Source organism: Rutilus rutilus, assembly GCF_951802725.1.
Source record: "Rutilus rutilus genome assembly, chromosome: 7".
NCBI classification, from domain to species: domain Eukaryota; kingdom Metazoa; phylum Chordata; class Actinopteri; order Cypriniformes; family Leuciscidae; genus Rutilus; species Rutilus rutilus.
Genome location: NC_140221.1, coordinates 34845809 through 34868396, shown reverse-complemented (window position 1 = coordinate 34868396; position 22588 = coordinate 34845809). Strand labels below are relative to the sequence as shown.

Genomic DNA, 22588 nt, shown 5'->3' with positions numbered 1-22588 from the left:
TAACATTCATTTCTGGTATAATGAACGCAGCTCCTACTCTATTATCTTCTGTTTTTGATGCATCTGTATATATCTTAGTAAACATAGAATAATTCTCCTCTATGTATCTATTAACCTGACACCTGTTAATACTATTCTCTTTTTTCAACTCTAAAAGGTGCAAATCTACCTCTAACTCCCCTAATAACCAAGGTGGAACATTAGATAATGGCACAGTTGGACTTAACGTCATATCTCCTATCCCTATCTCATTGACTGCATCGATTATTATCCAACCAAAGCTCTTAATCTGTCGTCTTTCCCTTTCTTGACAAGGTTGTAACACCTTCTGAGTCGGGTGTCTTTCCTTATGCCCTTTTAAATTTGCCCAGTACGTTAATGCTATCTGATTTCTTCTATTCTCCAATGGCATCTCATTCATCTCTACTTGTAAAGCCGCTACTGGGGTTGTTTTAAAAGCACCACAACATAGTCTCAGCGCCTGACTTTGAATAACATCCAACTTTTTTAATAATGTTCTTGAAGCAGACTGGTAAACTGTACATCCATAATCAATAACTGCCCTAATTAACCCAATATATACTACTTTCAACGAGGTCCTACTTGCTCCCCACTCTCTACCTCTCAGACATCTTACTACATTCAATATTCTTTTACATTTCTCAACAATATTCTCAATATGTATTTTCCAGTTAAGTTTTTTGTCAAACCACATCCCGAGATATTTAAAACATTCCACTTTCTCTAGATTTTTACCATAAAGTTTAAGTTGAATTTGTTCTTGATTTTTCCTTTGAGAAAAACAGACTACTTTGGTCTTTGCCACTGAAAACCTAAAACCCCATTCCATTCCCCAACTCTCTACCTTCCCAATAGCCTCTTGCATCTTCCTCACTATATATTCTATATTCCTTCCCTTTTTCCACATAACAAGCATGACTTTCCAACAAAACTTTATTTATAAAATCAAAGAGATCATTCTATTGTGCTTGGAATACAATGCGTAAACAATCGTGTTACTTGAGGACAATATATTTTCAAAGTTTCAATGCTGTCGAGTCATTCAAAGAAAACCATAAAACCGTATTGCAAGATTTATTTTGTTAAAACTTGATCATTTTTTTAATACATGAATTAAAAACTGCTCTCCCAAGCACAAATGTGCTGAAAAGAAGTATGGCCTGTGTTATACAATAGAGGCCAGGAGAGATCACAAGGACATATTTCTCACTTGCACCGTGATTATTAAAAATACAGCAGCAACAATAAAAAAGAAAAAAAGAATGTTTGACTAATTCTTGTAAATTAATTCCAGTACAAGAGGACACTGCCTGTGGCCTCACATACAAACATACAGAAACATAGAGAACAGTTCATCAACAAGTATAAAAATAATACATTCTTGAAAGTTTTTTAAATTCTGATTAAAAAAATTGGAGCAACCTTGGTTGATACAGCCTGCATATTTCCCTTTAATTTCATGGAGAGAATAAACAAAGAAATACAAAAAGAGGAGTGTTACAAATCACTAAGACAGCAATATATTGGTCATTCCCCATGGAAAAAAAACCCTGCCCTTTTCTAATATAGCCACCTACAGCCACCTTCTACATAATCTTACCATGTCCATTAAGAAAAGATACAGCATACAATTTGTCTCATATTAGTTCTGATAAACAGCTATTATATGAAGAATATTGGTCTGCTGGAGAGGAAAAATATTCCAAGAATGAGGTCGCTATATGATTGCCCTTTTTTGTAAATCAAATGCCCTTTAAGACACATGTGCATGACAAAGGGTTTTTGGACCACTTTGCCCAATTAAAACACTATATTAACACAAAATACTTGGTTTGTGACATTCGCTCTACGTTTCTAGGGACATACAATAAGGATTGTAAGTTTACTTGCATAGTTCTCTTTGATTTCACAAATGGTTTCAACACTGTGCCATGTTTAAACCATCTGAAGTTGCATATAGTGGCATCACTAACTGATTGCTCTTTCTCTTAAAAAGAAAAGCTTGAGCAAGCCATTTCAGCATGTGAGGTCTGTCTTGAAGAGGGTGGGCACAGCTATGATTGGTGATGCTAGCAATAGTACGGTTCCATGCAGTCTCTAGACATGACGTTATCACCATAATACAGAAAACAACCTGTATGACAGTCTCTTAACATCATACATGATAATCTCCACACAGACTCAACAGAAATACTTTTATATTCATATATAATCCCATATGAAGTCAATTTCTAGAGTATTTTCATAAAACAATTGTACATGAATTTAACATTCTCCTAAGAGTTGTATAATATTCTACATGGTGATGCAGCGATGATGGACTGCCATTACATGACAACGCTAGAATTGCCAGATATCTCACAAACTTATGTGCCATTTGTAGTTTGGGGTTAGATCTGAATGGTCACAGGGCGGTAGAGGTCAGCTTTTTGGCACCACGGCGCTGAGCAAGTGTGGAGCAACCCACCGGCTCCAGTACGGGAGAAACATTTCTGTTTAGGGCTGAATAGGTGGCTGCCATCGCTCCCTGAGATAAAAGGGCAAAATATTAATAAGAATATAAAGTCAAACACAAGCATTAAGTATTATAATGCAAGGGGTAATGATAGGGCTGTTGGGCTGACAGGGAAACCATAATTATGTTTCTGATTAGAGGTCGACCGATTCATCGGTCGGCCGATTGATCGGCCGATTTTTTGCATTTTTAACATAATCGGCATCGGCCAATATCCAAGTGTATCAAGCCGATTATTAGGCAGGCGCATCTGTGGGCAGCCTAGTGTTGTTGTTGTGGAACACGCGTTCGACGCACGCCGCGCCTAGAGTCATTCTCCAGCAGAGTGAGCAGACCTCATCCAGTGCTTAAGGAAGGAGCTAAGTTCCTTGGAGAAAACTCCTTTATATATAATTAAAAACTTTTGATATGTTACTGCCAACTTAGAGAAAAAACATGAATAGGCGACATGACGTTCGGCTACTTTGAAATTGATAGCGTAGTTGAGGTTGCATTAGCACAGCAGAAGGGTTGCGATCATGTCACAATAAGTAAGCAAGAATTTACAGACAGTGAATCTGAGACTTTTATTTGTTCTGTTTGTGTGTCTTATATTTGAGAGGGTTGTCACTCAATGCAGAGAAATAAGTAATAAAAAAAAGAGACCAACTATATTCTAGTGAAGGACTGGCTTTGCTTTGCTAGGGTTGGGTAGCTACAGACAGACCCAGTGCTAATACGGCACTGGTGCCTTAACGACCGTTATTTACCGGACAACGCGCATTTCTGTGCTTCATATCAGTGCTACTGTTATGCCTGTGCTTCTCTTGGATGCTCTGAAAACGGACGTTAGAATAACAGAAACATCGCTTCGCTGCACTTGACACTAGTCAGCAGTTAACTTTAACATTCCGTTAGCTAGTAGCTGGATTAAACACGGTTAAAATGCTGGCCAAACAGTAGTGTAATGTGTGACTGTATTTCACTGTAGACTAGGGGTGGAACGGTACATGTTTTCGTATTGAACCGAAACGGAACAGGCGTCACGGTTCGGTGTATAAATTTCCACGGAGAATACACGCTATAAAAATAAATAAAACTCGCGTGCAAAGTAATGTGGAACTACTGTTAGATACGCGGGTTCTTTAGGGACACCTAATCTGTAGCTCCGCTTTAGCTCCGGCTGTGATGTAAAGATTGCAATGCGTTGTGTGTGTGTGTGTGAGAGAGAGAGAGAGAGAGAGAGAGAGGCGCGGGCGCGATCGAGATCGAAAAGTCGCGTGTGTTTAAAGTCGCAAAGTGTTTACTTATATTTGTGTGCAAACGCGCGCGCGCGTGTGTGTGTGTGTGTGAGGCGCGGGCGCGATCGAACAGTGGAAACATAAAAACATACTCCGTCATTTTGTTTATCAGGACATCATTCAAACTGCAAAGTGTTTAAGTTACTGTTAATTCAAATGTTAAGGAAAACAAATATATTAATCTGAAATGTAGCAAATTCATTTTCAATTCATTCAGGTACAATTACCAAACATATCTCAAGTTCTTTTTGTCTTTTGTACAAGTGCAGATTGGTAAAGTGTTCAATAAATGTTTTTGTTGAGAAATCTTGTCTATCTTAAGTAATTATTTGTGTTACATTTTATCTTTCAAATAGAGGTTAAAAACAAGCACATAATCGGCCAAAATAAATCGGCAGCATTTATCGGCCATCGGCCGACCCGGATTTCAAAAGATCGGCATCGGCATGAAAAAAACCATATCGGTCGACCTCTATTTCTGATATTGTTAGTTTCACATTTGAAACTATTATCACAATGCAAACCTTCACTAGATGAGGGGCGTCCTGGCGGTTGAGTTGGTATTTGGGTAGCTGGTCCTTGTTGATTATCCATCGGTGACGAAGAACTTGAGCAGCGGTCAATCTCTTATGAGGGTCAACGTGAAGCATCTTTGATACCAGGTCCTGTCAACAAAGAAGTTTAAAGATCATAGATCCAACAGATAGAACATTTACATTTGGCTAAGAAGTGTGTTAAAGAAAAAGAGAGCCTGCAACCTTTGCCTCAATTGATACAGAATTCCAGTATCCACCAGTCAGGGAAAATTTCCCACTGCCAATCCGAGCCAGAATTTCTTCCGGTGTGTCTTCCGGCCCATTAGCAAATGGAGTGAACCTGAAGGATGGACAAGAGTGGTGAGTTTTGAAACCGACATGAATATTGTATTTGAGCTAAATCATGCTAAATCATCCAATTTCTCAGAAGATTTGCAACATTTGGAATATCAATATTGTCTTTTATTTAGTTAATGTACCCTGTAAGCATGGTATAAAGGAGAACTCCCAGACTCCATATATCACAAGCTGCATCATAGCCTTGCTTCTTCAGGACCTGAGCGGATAACACACAATAATAATAACAGGGTTCCCACACCTTGGTTAACTTCAAATTCAAGGACCTTTCAAGGACTTTCAAGGTCCAATACCCTCAAATTCAAGGACTTAAAGGGATAGTTCACCCAAAAATGAAAATTCTGTCATCATTTACTCACCCTCAAGTTGTTCCAAACCTGTATGAGTTTCTTTGTTCTGCTGAACACAAAGGAAGATATTTGGAAGAATGTTTGTAATCAACAGATCTCGGTCCCCATTGACTTCCATAGTAGGAAAAAAATATACTATGGTAGTCAATGGGGACCGAGATCTGTTTGGTTACAAACATTCTTCCAAAGACATCTTCCTTTGTGTTCAGCAGAACAAAGAAACTCATACAGGTTTGGAACAACTTGAGGGTGAGTAAATGATGACAGAATTTTCATTTTTGGGTGAACTATCCCTTTAATGTGGGGACACATTTCAAGTGAGAGCAAGGTTACATCGTGTTACCTTGTAAGACACATTGTTACAGTTTTTTATGCGTCAAACACAACTATGCAAAAAAGGGGGTTAGGGTTAGGGTTTTTGCATTGATTTTTGGCCATATGACAGATCTGATATTAAATTTGTCGTATTTTTGTTTTGCATAAAACTGAAGAATATTCGGTACATCCTATACTGTATTCTAAAACGATCTGATATTAACTTTTGCATGAAACATTGAGGTATCATCATAGTAGGTTTGTGCGCGCGTGAATGTCATGGCAACGTACAACACAAAGTACCTCACGCGGGAAACACTTAACGTAACGCGCAAATGCGCGTAACTAGCGTAAATCAAGCAAGCTAGTGTGCACAGGACACGAAGTGTTGGCGAAATAACACATTAGCGGACCGGAGGGAATAAGATGGAATTTTTCCCAGAAAACATCTCGCACAAAATAAATTCAAGCACTTTCAAGGACCTGTATATATGTACGTGTATTTGCAAAAACTTTCCAGGGCCTTGAATTTGTATTTTCAGATTCACAAACTTTCAAGGATTTCAAGGACCCGTGGGAACCCTGTAATAATTTACAAATAAATTTACAATAACAATACCATAATATAATTAGTGTTGTCAAAAATATAGATATTTCGATATGTATCGATACTTCTCTTCCTTCCAACAGCGAACTGACACACATCCGCCTCCTCTCTCTCATTCGCCTCATTCGCTCTGGTTGAATTGTGCTTGTATTGCGCATCATTTGACCAATTCCCGCGTGTACCACTGATCTATACATGTGGCGCGCACATAAAGCCGCCTCTCAAACAGTTTGCGAGTACCAAATTGACTTGTTTTTCATGGCTTATTGCGCTTCAAATACACCCAAATTTGTCAAAATGCCCATCTTGGCGTGTGGCGTGTATTCAGGTAAAAATAGTCCGCTTTGGAACGTAACTAGTTGAGAAAGTAAACATGTATAATGGATCAGTGCATCAACTCTTAAAGTGACAGCAGTCCAATGTTCCTACGCTGTCTGTCATGTTAATCAAAATCACTCACTGTTTTTGACTAGAACTTGTATAACTTTAATTGTAAGCAATAATCTGTATTTAATTTTTACAATGAAGAATATTTAGTGTTATTTTACATTTGATTACTTTATTTTATTTTGTATTTCTTACCTGAATGCTACTATTAGACCCACCTGAAAGTTCATTTGTCTCTTCATTTATATTTATTTGTGCAATCGATTGCAGTTTGTTTATTTGTTTTTATTTTATTACTGGCTGTTTATTTGTCTTTTTTTCCTGTACATTTAATTCAGGGTTTCAAATAAAACCTGTGTGTAAGCTATTGCAACAAAAATATGAGATAATAAAAAATATCTGTATGGCAGTATATATGGCAGTTTTTCCCGTGGTATCGAAAATCAATATTTTTCAAGGTATCGTATCAAAGTTGGAAAGTCTGGTATTGTGACAACACTAAATATAATATATTAGAACATACACAAAATCTAGATGTATCTAGTCTCCCATCTAAAACAAATACAGGTCAACAGGTACCTCTGGAGCCACAAAGTTAGCAGTGTAGCATGGTGTCATCAGCAGCCCGTTTTCTGCTCTAAGTTGTTTGGCAAAACCAAAATCACAGATCCTGATTGATTCTGGGTTGCCCGATTCATCCACATACAATATATTACTGGGCTTTAGGTCTCTGTGTACTACCTGCAACCAAAGTGACAATATATTAACCATAATAATATATAAACATAAAATATTTATTTAAATAAATAAATGCATTGATAATCAAAGTGCCAATCTATTAACCCTAATAAACTCAAATGAATAACAATACATATATACATAGAAAACAAATAGTACCTGTCAAAAGTTCAGAAACATTCAAATTAAAAAGGATCAGGTGACACTGAAGACTGGAGTAATGATACTGAAAATTCAGCTTTGCCATCACAGGAAATTACATTTTAAAATATATTAAAATATAAAAACAGTTATTTTAATTTGTAATAATATTTCGCAATATTACTGTATTTACTGAATTTTTGATTAAATAAATGCAGCACTGGTAAGCATAAGAGAATTCTTTCAAAAACACTTAATGTTTCCAAATTTTTGACAGGTACATTACCTATTAATAAGATATAAATATATTAAGTTTCAATGCATTGCAAAAGCTGAAATGCAGATTTTTTAGGGCACATTAAAAGAATGTTTAAATGGATGTAACTGTGTATTTGTTTATTCTGGACACATTAAATATTTTCTGTGATATTTGGTGTGTGTAAATGCTTTTACCCCTTGGGCATGCAGATATTCAACAGTCTTTGTAATGGTGTGGAGGACAGCGCTGGCCTCTCTCTCAGAGAAAAACTTTTGTCTGAGGATTTTATCCAGTAGTTCTCCACCTTTCATCAACTCTGTGACCAGGTACACTGATCGCCCATCATCGAATACCTATAACCCCACACAGACTCAGAATAACGGCAGACAACACCAGGGATATCTGAGTTATAAGTTTCCAACAGACAGGCACACAAACAAAAGTCACTCACGTCCTTCAGAGTAATGATGTTAGGATGTTGTCCATATCGCCGCAGAATCTCAACCTCCTCTGCTGGATCTCTCTTCTCCTTATTGATAATCTGTTTTGTCAGTAAGAATTATTTTAATAAATTCATACTTCAAGTTAGCAAAGATGCATTAAATTAATAAAAAGTCACAGTAAAAACTTTTACATTGTTGCAAATAAAAAGATTTCAAATAAATGCTGCTCTTTTGAGCTTTCTATTCAAAGAATCCTGAAAAAATGCATCACGATTTCCACAAAAATATGAAGCAGCACAACTATTTTCAACGTTGAAAACAATATGACATGTTTCTTGAGCACCATATCAGATTTCTGAAAGATCTGACACTTTAAAATAGATGACATTTTACAATATATTAAAATAGAAAAAGGTTATTTTCAGTTGTAATAATATTCACAATATTACTGGTTTTTTTTCATCAAATAAATTCAGCCTTGGTGAGCAATGCATAAGAGACTTCTTTCAAAAGTAAAAATAAAATCTTACTGAACCCAAACCTTTGAATGGTAGTGTATACTTATTGAAAAAAAAAACATTTAAAAATGATTAAACCTCTTCTAAAACTGACAAACCAATCAGAAGTGCCAATACAGCTCTCTTTAAAACTGATAGAACCTTAAACACATCAATAAAACAGATGAAGAAGTATGTGGTTACCTTAACTGCATAGTCCATGGCTGAGCTCTTGTGCACACAGCGCTTGCAGATGGAATAGGAGCCCACACCAATGTCTTCTTTAACATCATACACATCCGTGAACTGAAGCGTGCTCCGGTGGGGTTGCTGTGTAACGTTCACACATGCACTTTATTCCCATGTGTACAGATGTTAAAGGGGTTTGAGAGGAGCGTGCGAGTGATGCGAGTATACCTGAAGTATTCCGCCCAAGTTGATGTTGCTCTGAATGGGCGGCTGGCTCTCCTCTTCTACTCCCGTAGCAACAAAGCTAAACCCTCTGAAGAGCTGATGAGCATTGGCACTTGGAGGGATACCAGGAGAGTCTGGGACCAAAGAAAAAGGGAATTATTATGCCTAGAAATGCATCAACTGCTAGGAAAGGGAATGTTTGCATCGCTTACCCCGAGGGGTTTTGGCAGTGAACTCTGAGTCAAAGTAGATTGTATCGTCTGGCCTCTGGATGGCTGGTTTAAAGGGAGGAGGCAATTCCTTTCTGAATAATTTCTAGAGGTAAAACAAATACTAATTTCTTTAAGCATACAAATTAGGAATGCATTGATATTACAATTCTGGCTGACACTTATAAGCCAATAATTATTTGCATGTTATAGCCAATAAAGGTTCAATGGTTGATATGGAAAATGCTACACTATTTTACCTAACGGAATTTAAAAATACAACACTAAACAATAAAAATTACTCGTTTTAAATGCTACAAGTGAATTTAGGCATCACAATATTATAATGTACAGTATAAAAAGATATTCATTCGGAGATTTGCTATAACTATTACATTTAACTAATTAAATTACTAGTGCTTTTAAAACTAAGTTTAGGTGAGCATTAGATAACAGCAAAGGTAATAAAAAAGGAAATGCACATGCTCAATGAAATGTCTAATATTGGCTGATAATTAACCAATATTGACAGATACTGATAAACGAAAAAAAAAAAATCCTCCTTTTGTATTCCACGTAAAAAAAAAAAAAAAAAAAAAAAAAACCTTGGTAAGAGAGACATGAGGATATAAGTAAATGATTATTTTTGGATTTATATCTTTAATTCGTGATTTATTCAATTTCTTATAAACTTACATTCCAGTCAATTGTGTTGAAGAATGAATGTCTTTTGATCTCTTCTACTCCATCAGGCCCAGCTCCTGAAATTTCAAGCCCGAGTATTTAATGAACAGACTGAAAAATGCACCAAATTTACTCAGCATGAACAACCTGTTCTTTGAAACAAGCTGACAATGATCTTTTTCACCTAAGCGGTTGCCAGGATTCCTCTTGAACAGATTGCGGAGCAGAGACTGGGCCTCGGGGCTGAGAAACTGAGGCATTCCTAGCTTAGCCCTTGAGGCACAACAGACAATGTCAGTACAAAGACTCGGGTAAGAAAATCAATACTGAGGAAATAAGGCTCACTTTAAGATCATTGTCATGGTTTCCTTGCGGTCTTTTCCTTGGAATGGAAGTGTTCCAGTCAGCATTTCAAACTAAGGAGGTAGAATTACACAATCACTGCACTGATACACAAATATTATGTTTGACTAACTTTATTGATGATAAATTATGTTTGAGTTTATTTGAAACTGAAGTGTAATTTCAGCATAGCCCCGCCCCTCTCACCATTAGAACGCCATAGGACCACCAATCAGCACTGTGGGTATGACCTCTGCGGTTGACAACCTCCGGAGCCATATACTCCACCGTCCCACAAAACGAATAAGCCTTGTTCTCATGGTCAATGGACTCTTTACTCAGCCCAAAGTCTAAGTAACACACATAGACAACAAATCGAATACATACATACTGATACATTTATCATTGTGAGATTCCCTAGTTAGACCCAAGATTGTTTTATACTAATATAAGCCCAAATCATTATGCAGTAATAAAACACACATACCTGTAAGTTTGATGTGTCCATCATTATCCAAAAGAATACTGTAAGAGATCCAAATTTGGTTCACTCATGAAAATGTGCAATGCATTGGCTTAGTCAAAGTGTTGTAATTATACACGGTCTAGTATATAGTCATTGTTTACAAGTAAATGATGTGTTCTTAAACATGTAGTTGTTACTATGGAGTTACCCAGCATCTGTCCTTCTATTTGTGAAAAATATCAGTTTGCCATCAGTTGTCAGAAAATAAAAGCGATAACTTTGTCGTAGTTTCCGTTCAATGTTTGAGGGGATTTCCCACGACCAGAGTCAGCGCTGTTCAACGCACTGAATCAATGCCATTGATCTCTATGAAGTGATACATCAGCTTCAGCGTTACCCAGTGTTTTCAACACCTTGTTTAGCCTCTTGTCCAGTCAAGATTAGAAAATTCAAAACTGTTATAAATATATTAATAGTTAGAAATAATATATATATATATATATATATATATATATATATATATATATATATATATATATATATATATATATATATATATATATATATATATATATCAAGCTTGTATATTTAAATTCAGTAATTTCACTTAAATGGCAATGAAAATTACCTATTAATTGTCATTTAAGTGAAATTACTGACCTTAAATATACAAGCTTGATAAAAAAAAAGATCATTCTAGAAGAAAATTTCAGATATATATATATATATATATATATATATATATATATATAACAAAATAATAATAATTATTATAAAATGGCGATAATATCGAGCCACTCAAAATCACCGCAAGGGAAATTAATTTACTGTGACAGCCCTAACATCACATTTTATGTAATATGTGGGTGAGTAACACACTTTTCTGGTTTAAGATCTCTGTAGATGATTCCCAGTCCATGTAAATGGTCCAAAGCCAAAGCCAGTTCTGCAAGGTAGAACTTTACATCCTCCTCTGTAAACATAACCTGAAAAAAGACATAAAAGAGTGATAGAAGAATTAGCAGAACTTAACCTATTCTAATATTCATTCTTATTTTTTTTAAATTCTTAATCATTTTTAAATGCTTGTTTACAATTTAAATGAGATTAATGTACAAGTTTGAGGTCAGTAAGACTTTAATTTTTTTTGTTGAAAGACCAACTACCTTGGACCAACACCAACTACCACGGCTTTATTCATGGCAAAAAAAAGTGGATAAAGTTAGAAAGTAAATATATAAGCAACTAAACTATGTATAACCAACAAATAGAAGCAAAGTGTAGTTTCTTACAAAAATCTACAACTAATCTCATAAAAATAAATGTATCAAAGTAAAATAAAGAATCCTAGAGTTCATTTCTTAAAATAAATGTAGTCTTTTATTCGGCAAAGATGCATTAAACTGATTAAAAGTCACAGTAAAGACTTTTACATTGTTGCAAAATTGTTAAAAAGACCTATCTAAAAATTCTTTCTTTCCATCAAAGCATACTGAAGAAAATTCTTGTGGTTTCCACACACACACAAAAAGCAGCGCAACTTTTTTCAATATTGATAAAATATTTTAGATTTCTTAAGCACCAAATCAGAATATTAGAATGATTTCTGAAGGATCGTATAACACAAAAGACTGGAGTAATGGCTGCTGACAGAAATAAATTACATTTTAAAATTAAAATAGAAACCAGTCCTATAATAATATTTCATAATATTACTGTTTTTACTGTATTTTTGACCAAATAAATGGTGATTGCAAGAGAATTATTTCAAAAACATTAAAAAAAATCCTACCAATCCCAAACGGTAGTGTACATGTTGGATTGATCTGTACTACACATGTAATTCACCTCTTTCGACAGGCGAGTGAAGAGATCTCCTCCTCTGAGGAAGTCCAGAATCAGATAGAGTTTACCCTCCGTCTGAAATGCTGAGGAATCAAAATATAAGTTGCAAGATCTGTAACAAGGGTTACATAACAACAACGGAACCATAAAAAACAATTTAGTTAACAAACAAGAACTTAATAGTAATCCAGAAAACAAGATACGATGATGCACTGCAAGTTCAATTAGAGTTCAACAGAAATCCACAACCGTGAAGCATAAAAATCTGACTGGTGATGGGATGTCAATAACTTACCATAGTGCAGTTTAACAATAAAAGGATGGTTGACCTCAACTAGAATGTCTCTCTCCATCTTTGTACGCACTCGATCTCGTACTGAAACCACACACACACCCAAATATAAACAAACATTATAGATAATAACTTAATAAACTTTATTTTTTAGTGTGTACGTTCAATAACAAAGACATAAAACAACATACAAAACACACACCTTTCAGTGTAGCTTTCTTTAGCACTTTCATAGCATAGAGCTGTCCCGCATCGGGCATAGTTATCTTCTTGACTAGGAACACCTGCACAAACGCGCACTATTATTAACAGAAACCAGCAGAACAATGCTTCTAATGTAAACACAAATCATTTTCAGTTATTTTACTCATATCTGTGCAGTTCACCTGACCTTTCCAAAAGATCCCTGGCCCAGAACCTTGCAGAGCTCAAACTGTCGTGGGTCCGCTTTCTCCGAACCCTCCTTGACATGGTGAGTGATGCTGATTTCCTTGACAGAGCCCTCCTCCTATGAAAGAGACAAATGACAAATGAGCATGCTTGCTTGACCCACAAAACATGCAATGCAACACCAAACACACACACACACACGCACGCACACAGATCACTTATCTTGTTCTGTACTAAACATAGTGATGACAGCAGTGTAACTTAAAAAAACAACAACACTAAAATCAAATGTCCGGATACACCAACACCACTTCATCACATCAATACAAATTCATGCCCAAAAAAAATGTACTTCAGGTCAGGCAAACAAACACACACACAATATGAGAGGATGTTAAAGAGAAGCCTGGATGGCTGGTGTCTCTGCAGAGGAGCAGCGTGCCAAAGCCTGTGGGAGGAGAAAGAATAAACACCACAAACAAGTAGTGAGGGGGTTAAACCAGGCCCATCTGACAAAATGAAAAAACAGCTGACTGAATGCCCACAAATGAGCAGAAGAAGAGATCAGGAAGGGGAGAACTGATCTTCAGAAACAGAGCAAGAGTGCTATGTCAGAATCATCTAACTCTGGACACTAAAATGCTAATTAATGGTAATATTGGTTAGATAGAGCGCTACACTTCATATCATATGTCTTTTTGCTTTCCCACTTGCTCTCTCTTATTCTTAACATAAACTTGAGATGGAAATGAGGGGGGTAGTGACTTATAATCTAGTCACCCACACATATTTTGAACAATAAATGCCACATACCAGCCTGCCAACATGAATGGGACTGAATGGCGGATGATATCTGATAATCTATTGATGGTGGAAAAAGACCACAGACATCAATATCCACCACAGAGGTCAAAAATGACACAAAGAAAACGATGGGACATAAGCGTGTTTGTACATGTGTAAAACAGCACTTGCAACTGATGTGGCATGCAAGTCGCTTTGTGTCAGCACATAGAACAACACATTGTTTTTTGTGCTGTTGGGTTTTTTTTTTGTTTTTTTTTGTAGCCTTGTTATTTGATTGCAGTAACCATATTTTTTTTTTGGAAGACTGCATACTTCATTAATAATCCACACTTCTCTCCTGACCTGCTTTCACTAGCAGTTCTAGATGACTGAATATTTAAAAGCTCATCAAATAACAGATAGTATCATTTGTTTCATAAACAAGGATAAGGATGTTTTATAGAGTAAAATAAGGATGTTTTATTAAGCAAATTCATTAACCGCCAATGATATGGTAACTGATATGTAGACAATAACAGTTATATAACAGTTAATAACACACAATAATGTGTTAATAGCGGTTAATGCATCATGCATTTTGGAAACATTGTAATGACCAAACTGCATACAGGACCAGAAATCAGAAATGCCAAATTTACAGTGGCACAGAAGCGCTTCTGATGTGGCATTTAGGTATAGGCTATTTACAAAGACTGTTTAATGCTGATCAAACAAAGTGACAAATGCATTTACAACTGTATACTTTGACAGAGCGCACATCATTTAGTCATGCAAAGCTTTTATACATCATTGCATCTTTACACTGAGTTTAAGCAGGCACAGAGCAGCCTTAACTTGGATGTGTAAAGAGGGAGATTTAAATGTAATGTGTCATTGTATAGGACCCAATATATTGTTCTTGGTAGCTTTTAAGTGAATTTTTCTGACATGCCATTTTAAATTAATTTCCTACAACCATGCCACAACCACAACAAAGGATTTGAATAAAATAAATTAACTTAAATAATGGTGCATAAGTCTATGCAAATTAATCTAAAACTAAATTTATGAATTCTGGATTTAAATTCTAGAAGCTTCAGAGCAGATGAGATGACTGAAGGGGCCTGATACGAGAAAGAGGACTTTAACTAAAGTGTGACTAAGGATGATGACTGAGGGACACCTCACGACAGGAACAGGAAGTGTGTGTGGCGTGGGTGTTTTCACACACACAATGTCTCAACAATCCCCCTTCCCACATACAATGGGACAGGCCTAAAAATATACAAAAAGTTCCAAAGTTTGGGGTCAGTACAATTCTTTTTAAAAGCTTTTATTCAGCGAGGAAAAATTGAACATATTGAAATGCTGTTCTTTTCAACTTCCCATTTATCACGGTTTGCACAAAAATGTTAAGCAGCACAACTGTTTAACATTGATAATAAGAAATATTTCCTGAGCACCAAATCAGCATATTAGAATGAGTTTTGAAGGTTCATGTGACACTGAAGACTGGAGTAATGGCTGCTAAATTTTCAGCTTTGCCTTTCTTTTTTTACAATATCACTGTTTTACTGCTTCACTGATCTATTAAATGCAGCCTTGGTGAGCATAAGAGACTTATTTAAAAAAAAATCTTACCAACCCCAAACTTTTAAACAGTAGTGTAATGGTTATAAGTCAACACACTGCTTTGGGTCACAATCAGCCCCATCAAATGATATCTGTTTTCAGTTTCTGCTGGGTTAGTGGAAAATGAAGCTCTGCTTGAAGAGAATGCTGAACATCCTCTTCTCCTACTGGCTGCTTGCCATGTCACTCATCCAACAGGAAACCAATAAAACCAGGCTGTCCTCTGAGACAGGAAATGTGATGTTAAAAGACAACTAGCTTACATAGGAAACACATCTTTGAATTGAAAGACAGTGGGGCATTACAGTACATCAAACTGTTCCTCAAGCTGTGAACGAAGAGCTTGTCTGATAAACTGCGAGGAACCAAAGTTGAACTGCTGTAATCTGTCAACATAATTAATTGAGTTTAACAGACATGCTGTCTAATATACAGATTGCAGACACAACACACCCAAACTACATACAACTGCACACACTGACAGATTACATGTTCACATAAAACATACACATTTACATAGTTTTGAACTTACTTGAACAGGACCATCATCATCTACCATGGAGTCATCCTATAAAACAGGAAAGATATGATGTTATTAAGTCAAGTCAAGTCAAGTATATTTGTATAGCGCTTTTCACAATACAGATTGTATCAAAGCAGCTTCACAGTATTAAATTAAAATAATACAACAAGGTTTGTTTCTAGTGGAATTTATTGATTGATAAAATCAGATTAAATATCCCCAGAATATCCCCAACTGAGCAAGCCAAAGGCAACAGTGGCAAGGAACCGAAAAGCTCCATCAAATGACCTAATGGTGTCCTAAAACTCCATCAGGTGACCCAATGGAGAAAAAAAAAAACCTTGGGAGAACCCAGGCTCAGTCGGGGGCCAGTTCTCCTCTGGCGTTTATTAACTAGAGGCCGGATTGTAATTTGAACTGTAAGATTAAAAATATTATATGAATGCCTGGCTGAAGAGATGCGACTTTAATCTAGTTTTAAACTGGGAGAGCGAGTCTGAGCAACGAACACTATCAGGAAGGCTATTCTAGAGTTTTGGAGCTAAATGTGAAAATGCTCTCCCTCCTTTGGTGGTTCTGGATATCCTAGGTATGACCAAAAGCCTTGAATTAAGTGATCTTAAAGAGCGCGATGGATTATAGGGCGATAGAAGATCCGTTAAATAGACTGGAGCTAAGCCGTTTAGGGCTTTATAAGTCAGTAGCAATTATAATATAATTATAATATTAACACAAAACAGAGTAAAAAACTTTGTTGCATCATTTTACTATTACAAGCAAGGACTAAAATCACGTCAACAATTACAAAAAAACAAAGCATCTTAAGGAACAAAAGACATACAGAAAATTGCAAATGCAGTCTATTAAGGGAAGAGGATTCATTTAAAGGTGAACTAAGTAACTTTTTTACCTTAACTGAACAGCTTCGGAGTCATTGGAATGGTTATAATACTTATTTCGGGTTGAATGGTGGTCGTTTCGCACCCCCCTGGTGCCCGTGAGCGGAAAATACGCACTTGCAACTTTGGGTCAGGAAGTATCGCGTGATATCAGGTCTCGCGATGTAAACAACTGCTTTACGGCCAAAAGAAATCTGCTAAAATGCTGTCATTATTGCGCTCCCTCACGCTGTCCGAACCTGAATGAAGAAGACGTTTTAAAGAATGTCCCATCTGCTTTGATGTCGTTGATCTGCTAGCCTCTGGTGTCTGAGAATCACCAACGAGTTTTTACAACAGTGTTGTCAAATATCTATTCCGAAGCTGTGGGGGGAGCTCTAGAGAGAAACCTGCGAGCAAAAAGCGAGAATACAGCGTAGAAATCCCGAAACTACTGAGTGCTGCTTTAAAGGACTGCTGCAAATCTTTTGTTAATGTATTTTGTAAATATTATGGATCCACAAAGGATTATGATGATGAGTATATGCTAGAGCTGCATACTTTTTTTTTTTAAATAGCGATCTTAATTCAAAATGAACGATTTGGCTCTATCTATTAAACCTAAAATGTGCTTTGGTGCTGCCGCTGACCCAAAGAGTGGTTGTAACTTGACACCTTAAATAAAGATTGTATCAACTACATCGTTACACCAGTAGGTGGCGACACGTGAATTACTTTTTTTTTTTTTTTGTCATTGAATTATTCCTTCAAGAGACTAATTTAAGTATTCATCCAGTATTTAAACAAGTGAAGTCTTTCACCCTGTCCAAACGACCCTAAACACTAAGGAGCACCCTTCTGAAAACTAAAATAACAAAAGGGACACCCTACATTCTCGTGGACTTCACGAGCACACAGCACCCATTTTAAGTCCACAAAACCGTAATATGAAGTGAGCCATTTGGGACAGGGCCTTCATAACTGAGTCATTGAATCACTCATCTAAACAGATTTAATAATAATAATAATAATAATTAAAAATTTTAGTTGTCTAATCTAAATTGCAGGAGAATGGTGATCTCTATTTTAAAAAAAAAAATCAAATCACCAGACCATGTGTTGATATAAGAGTAAAATGGCAGTGTGGAAGATTGTTGTTTACATAAAGTCACAGACCAAGTGATTATTTTTAGGTCCACACACAAACAGGGCACTAAAAACAAGCAGCGTAGGAAAGCTATTTTCAGACCACGGGATTAGCCTGGATCAAAAGGAAGTTAATAGGGAAAGAGTACCAGAGGATAAAGGGCTAACAGAGTAAGAGAGACAATACTTGTTGTTAATATTTATTAACTCAGACGACATTTATCATAAAATAAACAGCACTTAAATCTGTCCCCTTGAGCTGTGCCATTCTCAAATTTATATAATCATAATAATGTACTCTCAAAATAGTTTTAATAGTACTTTTAGATAGTACTCCATCCTCCGTTTAATATTTAATATATTTCTGCATCATACATTTTTCAGTTCACTTAATATTCATAAAGTAGAAAAGTGTTCAAAAGAGCATAAATTATTTGAAATAGAAATCTTTTGTAACATTACCGTTTTTACTATTATTCAGCAAGTGTGTATTAAATGAATCGAAATTAAAGTATTAATTTCTTTAAAAAAACAAAAACATACAGACAGAACATAGACAGAAAGACACAAACCTGAGGTAAAATAAGGAAGTCTAATTTGATCAAATTCTGATAACAGCCAGTCCAAAAGCCGGATTCACAAAAACTTTCATAAGAAAGAAGTAAAGTTTAAACAAAAAATTCTTAAGATAAATTCCAAGAAGTTCGTAAGAATGTTCCTAAGCGCAATTCTTCTAAAATTCTTGAGAAATTCTCAAATATTTTTTTAAGGACAAGAAAAAAATGGCCGCTCTTATAAATGCTGAAAAATTGTGTCATTATTAGGCTAAAATTAAAAACGAGGTCCCTATTTTTGACTTGTTTTTTTGTCGAGATGTTTTAGATTTTCAAATCTAGCAGTGTCACATCACACATAATCATCATCACTGATCAACATTTACATTATCAATCATTGCTGGTGACTTCACATAACTTGTGCACATCTCTAGTAATATGTAGGCTATTATATTTAGCTAGTGTTAAGCTGTAATGCTTAATAATAACAATTAATTAGAAACAACCCAATAAATTCATTAAACATCTTATGTTAGGGGATTTAGGATATTGGAAGTTATCCTAATTTTAAGAGGTTGTTTATGATTTAATTTTAAGAACAATATTAAGAAAAAAATATAAGAACATTAATTACATTTACATTAGGGATGTCATTTTGCACAAATGCCAGTCAATGTGTAACTCCTGTTGTGAATGCGCTCTTCCTGGAGCGACGCGCTGTACGGAAACTAACCCCAAATAATTTACAAAGTTTTATTACAATATTGTTCTCTTAATATTGTTATGTACTATGACAGTCCCAAATATAGTTATTATTAGTTGTGCATTGCTGTTTGAGCTGCGCATGCTGAAGTTGATCACCGGCACGCTTTATTCCACGTTAATTCTTAACCAAATGCATCGTATATGAGATAGGCCTACATCAGATATATATTGCCTACACAAAATAAACGTAATATTACAACTTACATTTGCACAAAACAAAAGGCTGCGAATGCACATGCAAACTTAGTCATGAAGGTGTAGCCTAACTCTAGCCTTATAACGTAAAATGGTCCCAAACATAACTCCGGCGCACTCACTTCATTTTTCCTTGTATCTGCTTTGCGTGTTTCGCGGTTGAGCAGCACGCATGGGCTGCACTTGACCTTGAATCAAAGTTTTATCGATTTAATTATTATCGACAATTAATCGATCGTCGATTAATCGTTAGCATCCCTAATTTACATACTTGAATGCTGCTGTTAAATGCTCTGGCAAGGAGATAAACATGATGGACTGTGTACAGATCACTCAGGGCGGGGTCTATGCTAATAGGGCAGAGTCCGTCAGCAGTCATGGGCGGGGCCTAAGCAATAGGCCTTTTTTGACGTCACATTGCACAGAAACTGCAAATGGCTTGTTCTGAGACATTTCTTATGATTAATGGGGATTAAAAAAATAGGAGTGGGTGGATTTTTATCATTATAGGGTGGCTGTGTACACACACTGCCAACACACATTTATGTTCAAAGCTTCAAACACCATGTAAAAGAGAATTTTGCATAATAGTTCCCCTTTAAAGAAATTACCCCAGGTCCAGAATACAAAAATGCCATTAATGAGGTTGTTGTTTCATAATCCAAGTAACACACTGACTATATCTCAAAAGCTAATGGGCCATCTACCTTCCGAGACCGCATTTGGGGTATCCTAATCTTGTATTTTTGCACATTTATAGCATGCTGACATTGTTATAGCCTGTGACGCCCAAAAATGCTGTCTAGGTATGTAGGCAGCTCACTGGGTTTTGAGAAAGCCTGTCAGTCTGTTTATGAGAAGTTAGTTCCCCACCCTGAGTTTATTGCCCAATGCATACTCAAGTCAAACTTCAAACACTTACAAAAAGGAAAACAAGTGTCCATTTTAAGTAAGAATGAAGCAAGTAAACTTAACGTTACATCGAACAAACAGACAGACAGACACACAAACACATACTGTGCTTGTCTGGTCAAGTCTTACTTCGACGGTTTACACATTCTCTAGCTTTACCAAGTAACTAGGCACTTTGGTCCAATGAAATTTCTACGTTAAGAGTTAAAGGACAAACGTCATTTCGATAGAAACATTTTGTTGCATTTTAATGTCGGCGTATAACTATTAAGCGCGCTCTTTTCTGCATTCAGTTATGTGTTTGAAAAGTAGCGACATTCTGAAACGCAAACTTTTTTTTTTTTAATTCAGTTTTTACCAATCTGTAAACTACTAGCAGCTAGTCAAAATATGCACTTCAAGACTGAACACTGACATTCCTCTGTGACACGAAGCATCGGATTAAACGTGATTTCATACAATAGCACTCCTCAATGTCGTAAACGTAATATAACCTACCTCATTCACCATATGCCCCACGGGCAGCTTCTGCCAGGGGTCTGCAAACTGCGCCAGTGGCATCTTTAAGTCCCGATCTTTAACTTACGATCACCCCGTGAAGTGATTTGACGCTGTCAGTCAGTGTAAAGTTGCACAAAAAGAGTCCCACAAAAAGAACGGTCCCTTTCTGGCACGTAAATAAAAGAGGAATTCCGTTCAATTGCCTCCAAGGCACTTTGTTTTACTTCTAAAGTGTCCGATTCCTCTCCAGAAACATTCGAAATATGGTTTAACAGCAGAGTAATACACTTCCGTTTTCGCTCAACATGGCGTCGTCGCCCCGTTCACCTGTCTGTCAGAACGAGGCTGGAGGAGGAGGATACGTCATCATGCGTCATAGAGCGAGGGACACCGTGGCCACCCGCTGGTACCGACCCTGCACATTAGTACTCAGGTAAAGTTTAATTGAGTCGAGGAATGAATGCCTAGTAATATTTTGATTTAAGATATTAAATGCATTTATCATTTGCCTGTTCAGAGCCTTTAAACTCATCTTGACTGCTTTTTTGAACAACGCAGTGTGAATCACATTGGAGCATCCTTGGTTGTGATTTATTTTTTATGATCATGTAGAACATTCTGTCTCTAAATCCTTTGATTATTAAATCTTTCGAAATCTCTTTTCCCTACGTAGAATCCACGTTTTCATTTATTCAGTCCCTCATAAGAAAAACTAGCGTGACAATAAATTAGGTGCACAATCAAAAACACTGCAGAGGGAAGAAGAGAATCACAACACCACAGCTGCTAAAACACTCACCCAGCAGTACCAGAGGGCTTAGAATAAAGCTGATTTGAGGATTGTGCTTTATTTTCACTCTCTCTCTCTTTTTTCATGAGACCCAGTTTATTTGTGACCCAATTCTCCAAATAGTTATTTTTAGTGTGACGATCATGCATAGCACGGGATAAAATGCAAAAGAAGCTTCATCCTATAAATGAAAGTGCTCACCTCATGTTCACATGCTACATTAAATGAAAATATTTAATAATTTGTCATGGTCCCTTTGAGTACTAATGGCAGGTGAGGTCCCCCTAATTGTTTTTTTTAAATGAAACAGTTTAAACTATATATATATATATATATATATATATATATATATATATATATATATATATATATATATATACATCTAAGTTTATGATCAAAAGTTTTTAGTTTTAATTGTGGGAGACAAAACTGCAATACAATAATGATTCAGAGACAAATAAACCTTTCTTAAAAAAAGATGTATACAATTTTCTACATAAAATTGTATCAAAATTTCCTCTAAAGTAAATGTTCATCTTGAAATATTACTAAGAATATGAAGTTATTCTTATGGTAACTTAAATGTAAAAATCAAAGATGTTATGGTAAAAAGGTGGACATTTTTTGAATTATACTAAAAGGCCTTTTACTTACTAAAAAGGTATAAACCATCAATTAGAAAGCAGGTAGATTTTGTGCAACAGGTTTTTGAGCAATTTTTGACCATGTTGATCATTTAGAAATTAATGCATCAAATATGATACAGTGGGCTTTGTAGGGTTAAGGCCTGTATCCACAACTGTCTCTGTGGTAGAACA

The 22588-nt window shown here is 36.0% G+C and overlaps 1 protein-coding gene across 1 annotated transcript; it reads right to left on the bottom strand.

Moving 5' to 3' along the window:
• Window positions 1-1081: 1081 nt before the first annotated feature.
• On the bottom strand, window positions 1082-21566 carry rps6ka3a (ribosomal protein S6 kinase a, polypeptide 3a). The gene is made up of 22 exons (XM_084414189.1): window positions 20978-21566; window positions 16039-16074; window positions 13090-13206; window positions 12901-12982; window positions 12702-12782; window positions 12410-12489; window positions 11441-11547; window positions 10583-10620; window positions 10303-10445; window positions 10099-10169; window positions 9938-10026; window positions 9766-9830; window positions 9073-9175; window positions 8864-8994; window positions 8651-8776; window positions 7958-8047; window positions 7701-7859; window positions 6948-7109; window positions 4832-4908; window positions 4575-4692; window positions 4341-4481; window positions 1082-2548 (listed from the first exon to the last, which is right to left on the bottom strand). Exons 1-22 carry the CDS (start codon window positions 21038-21040, stop codon window positions 2426-2428), a joined length of 2202 nt encoding a protein of 733 aa, XP_084270315.1. The 5' UTR covers window positions 21041-21566; the 3' UTR covers window positions 1082-2425.
• Between the last annotated feature and the right edge of the window lie 1022 nt (window positions 21567-22588).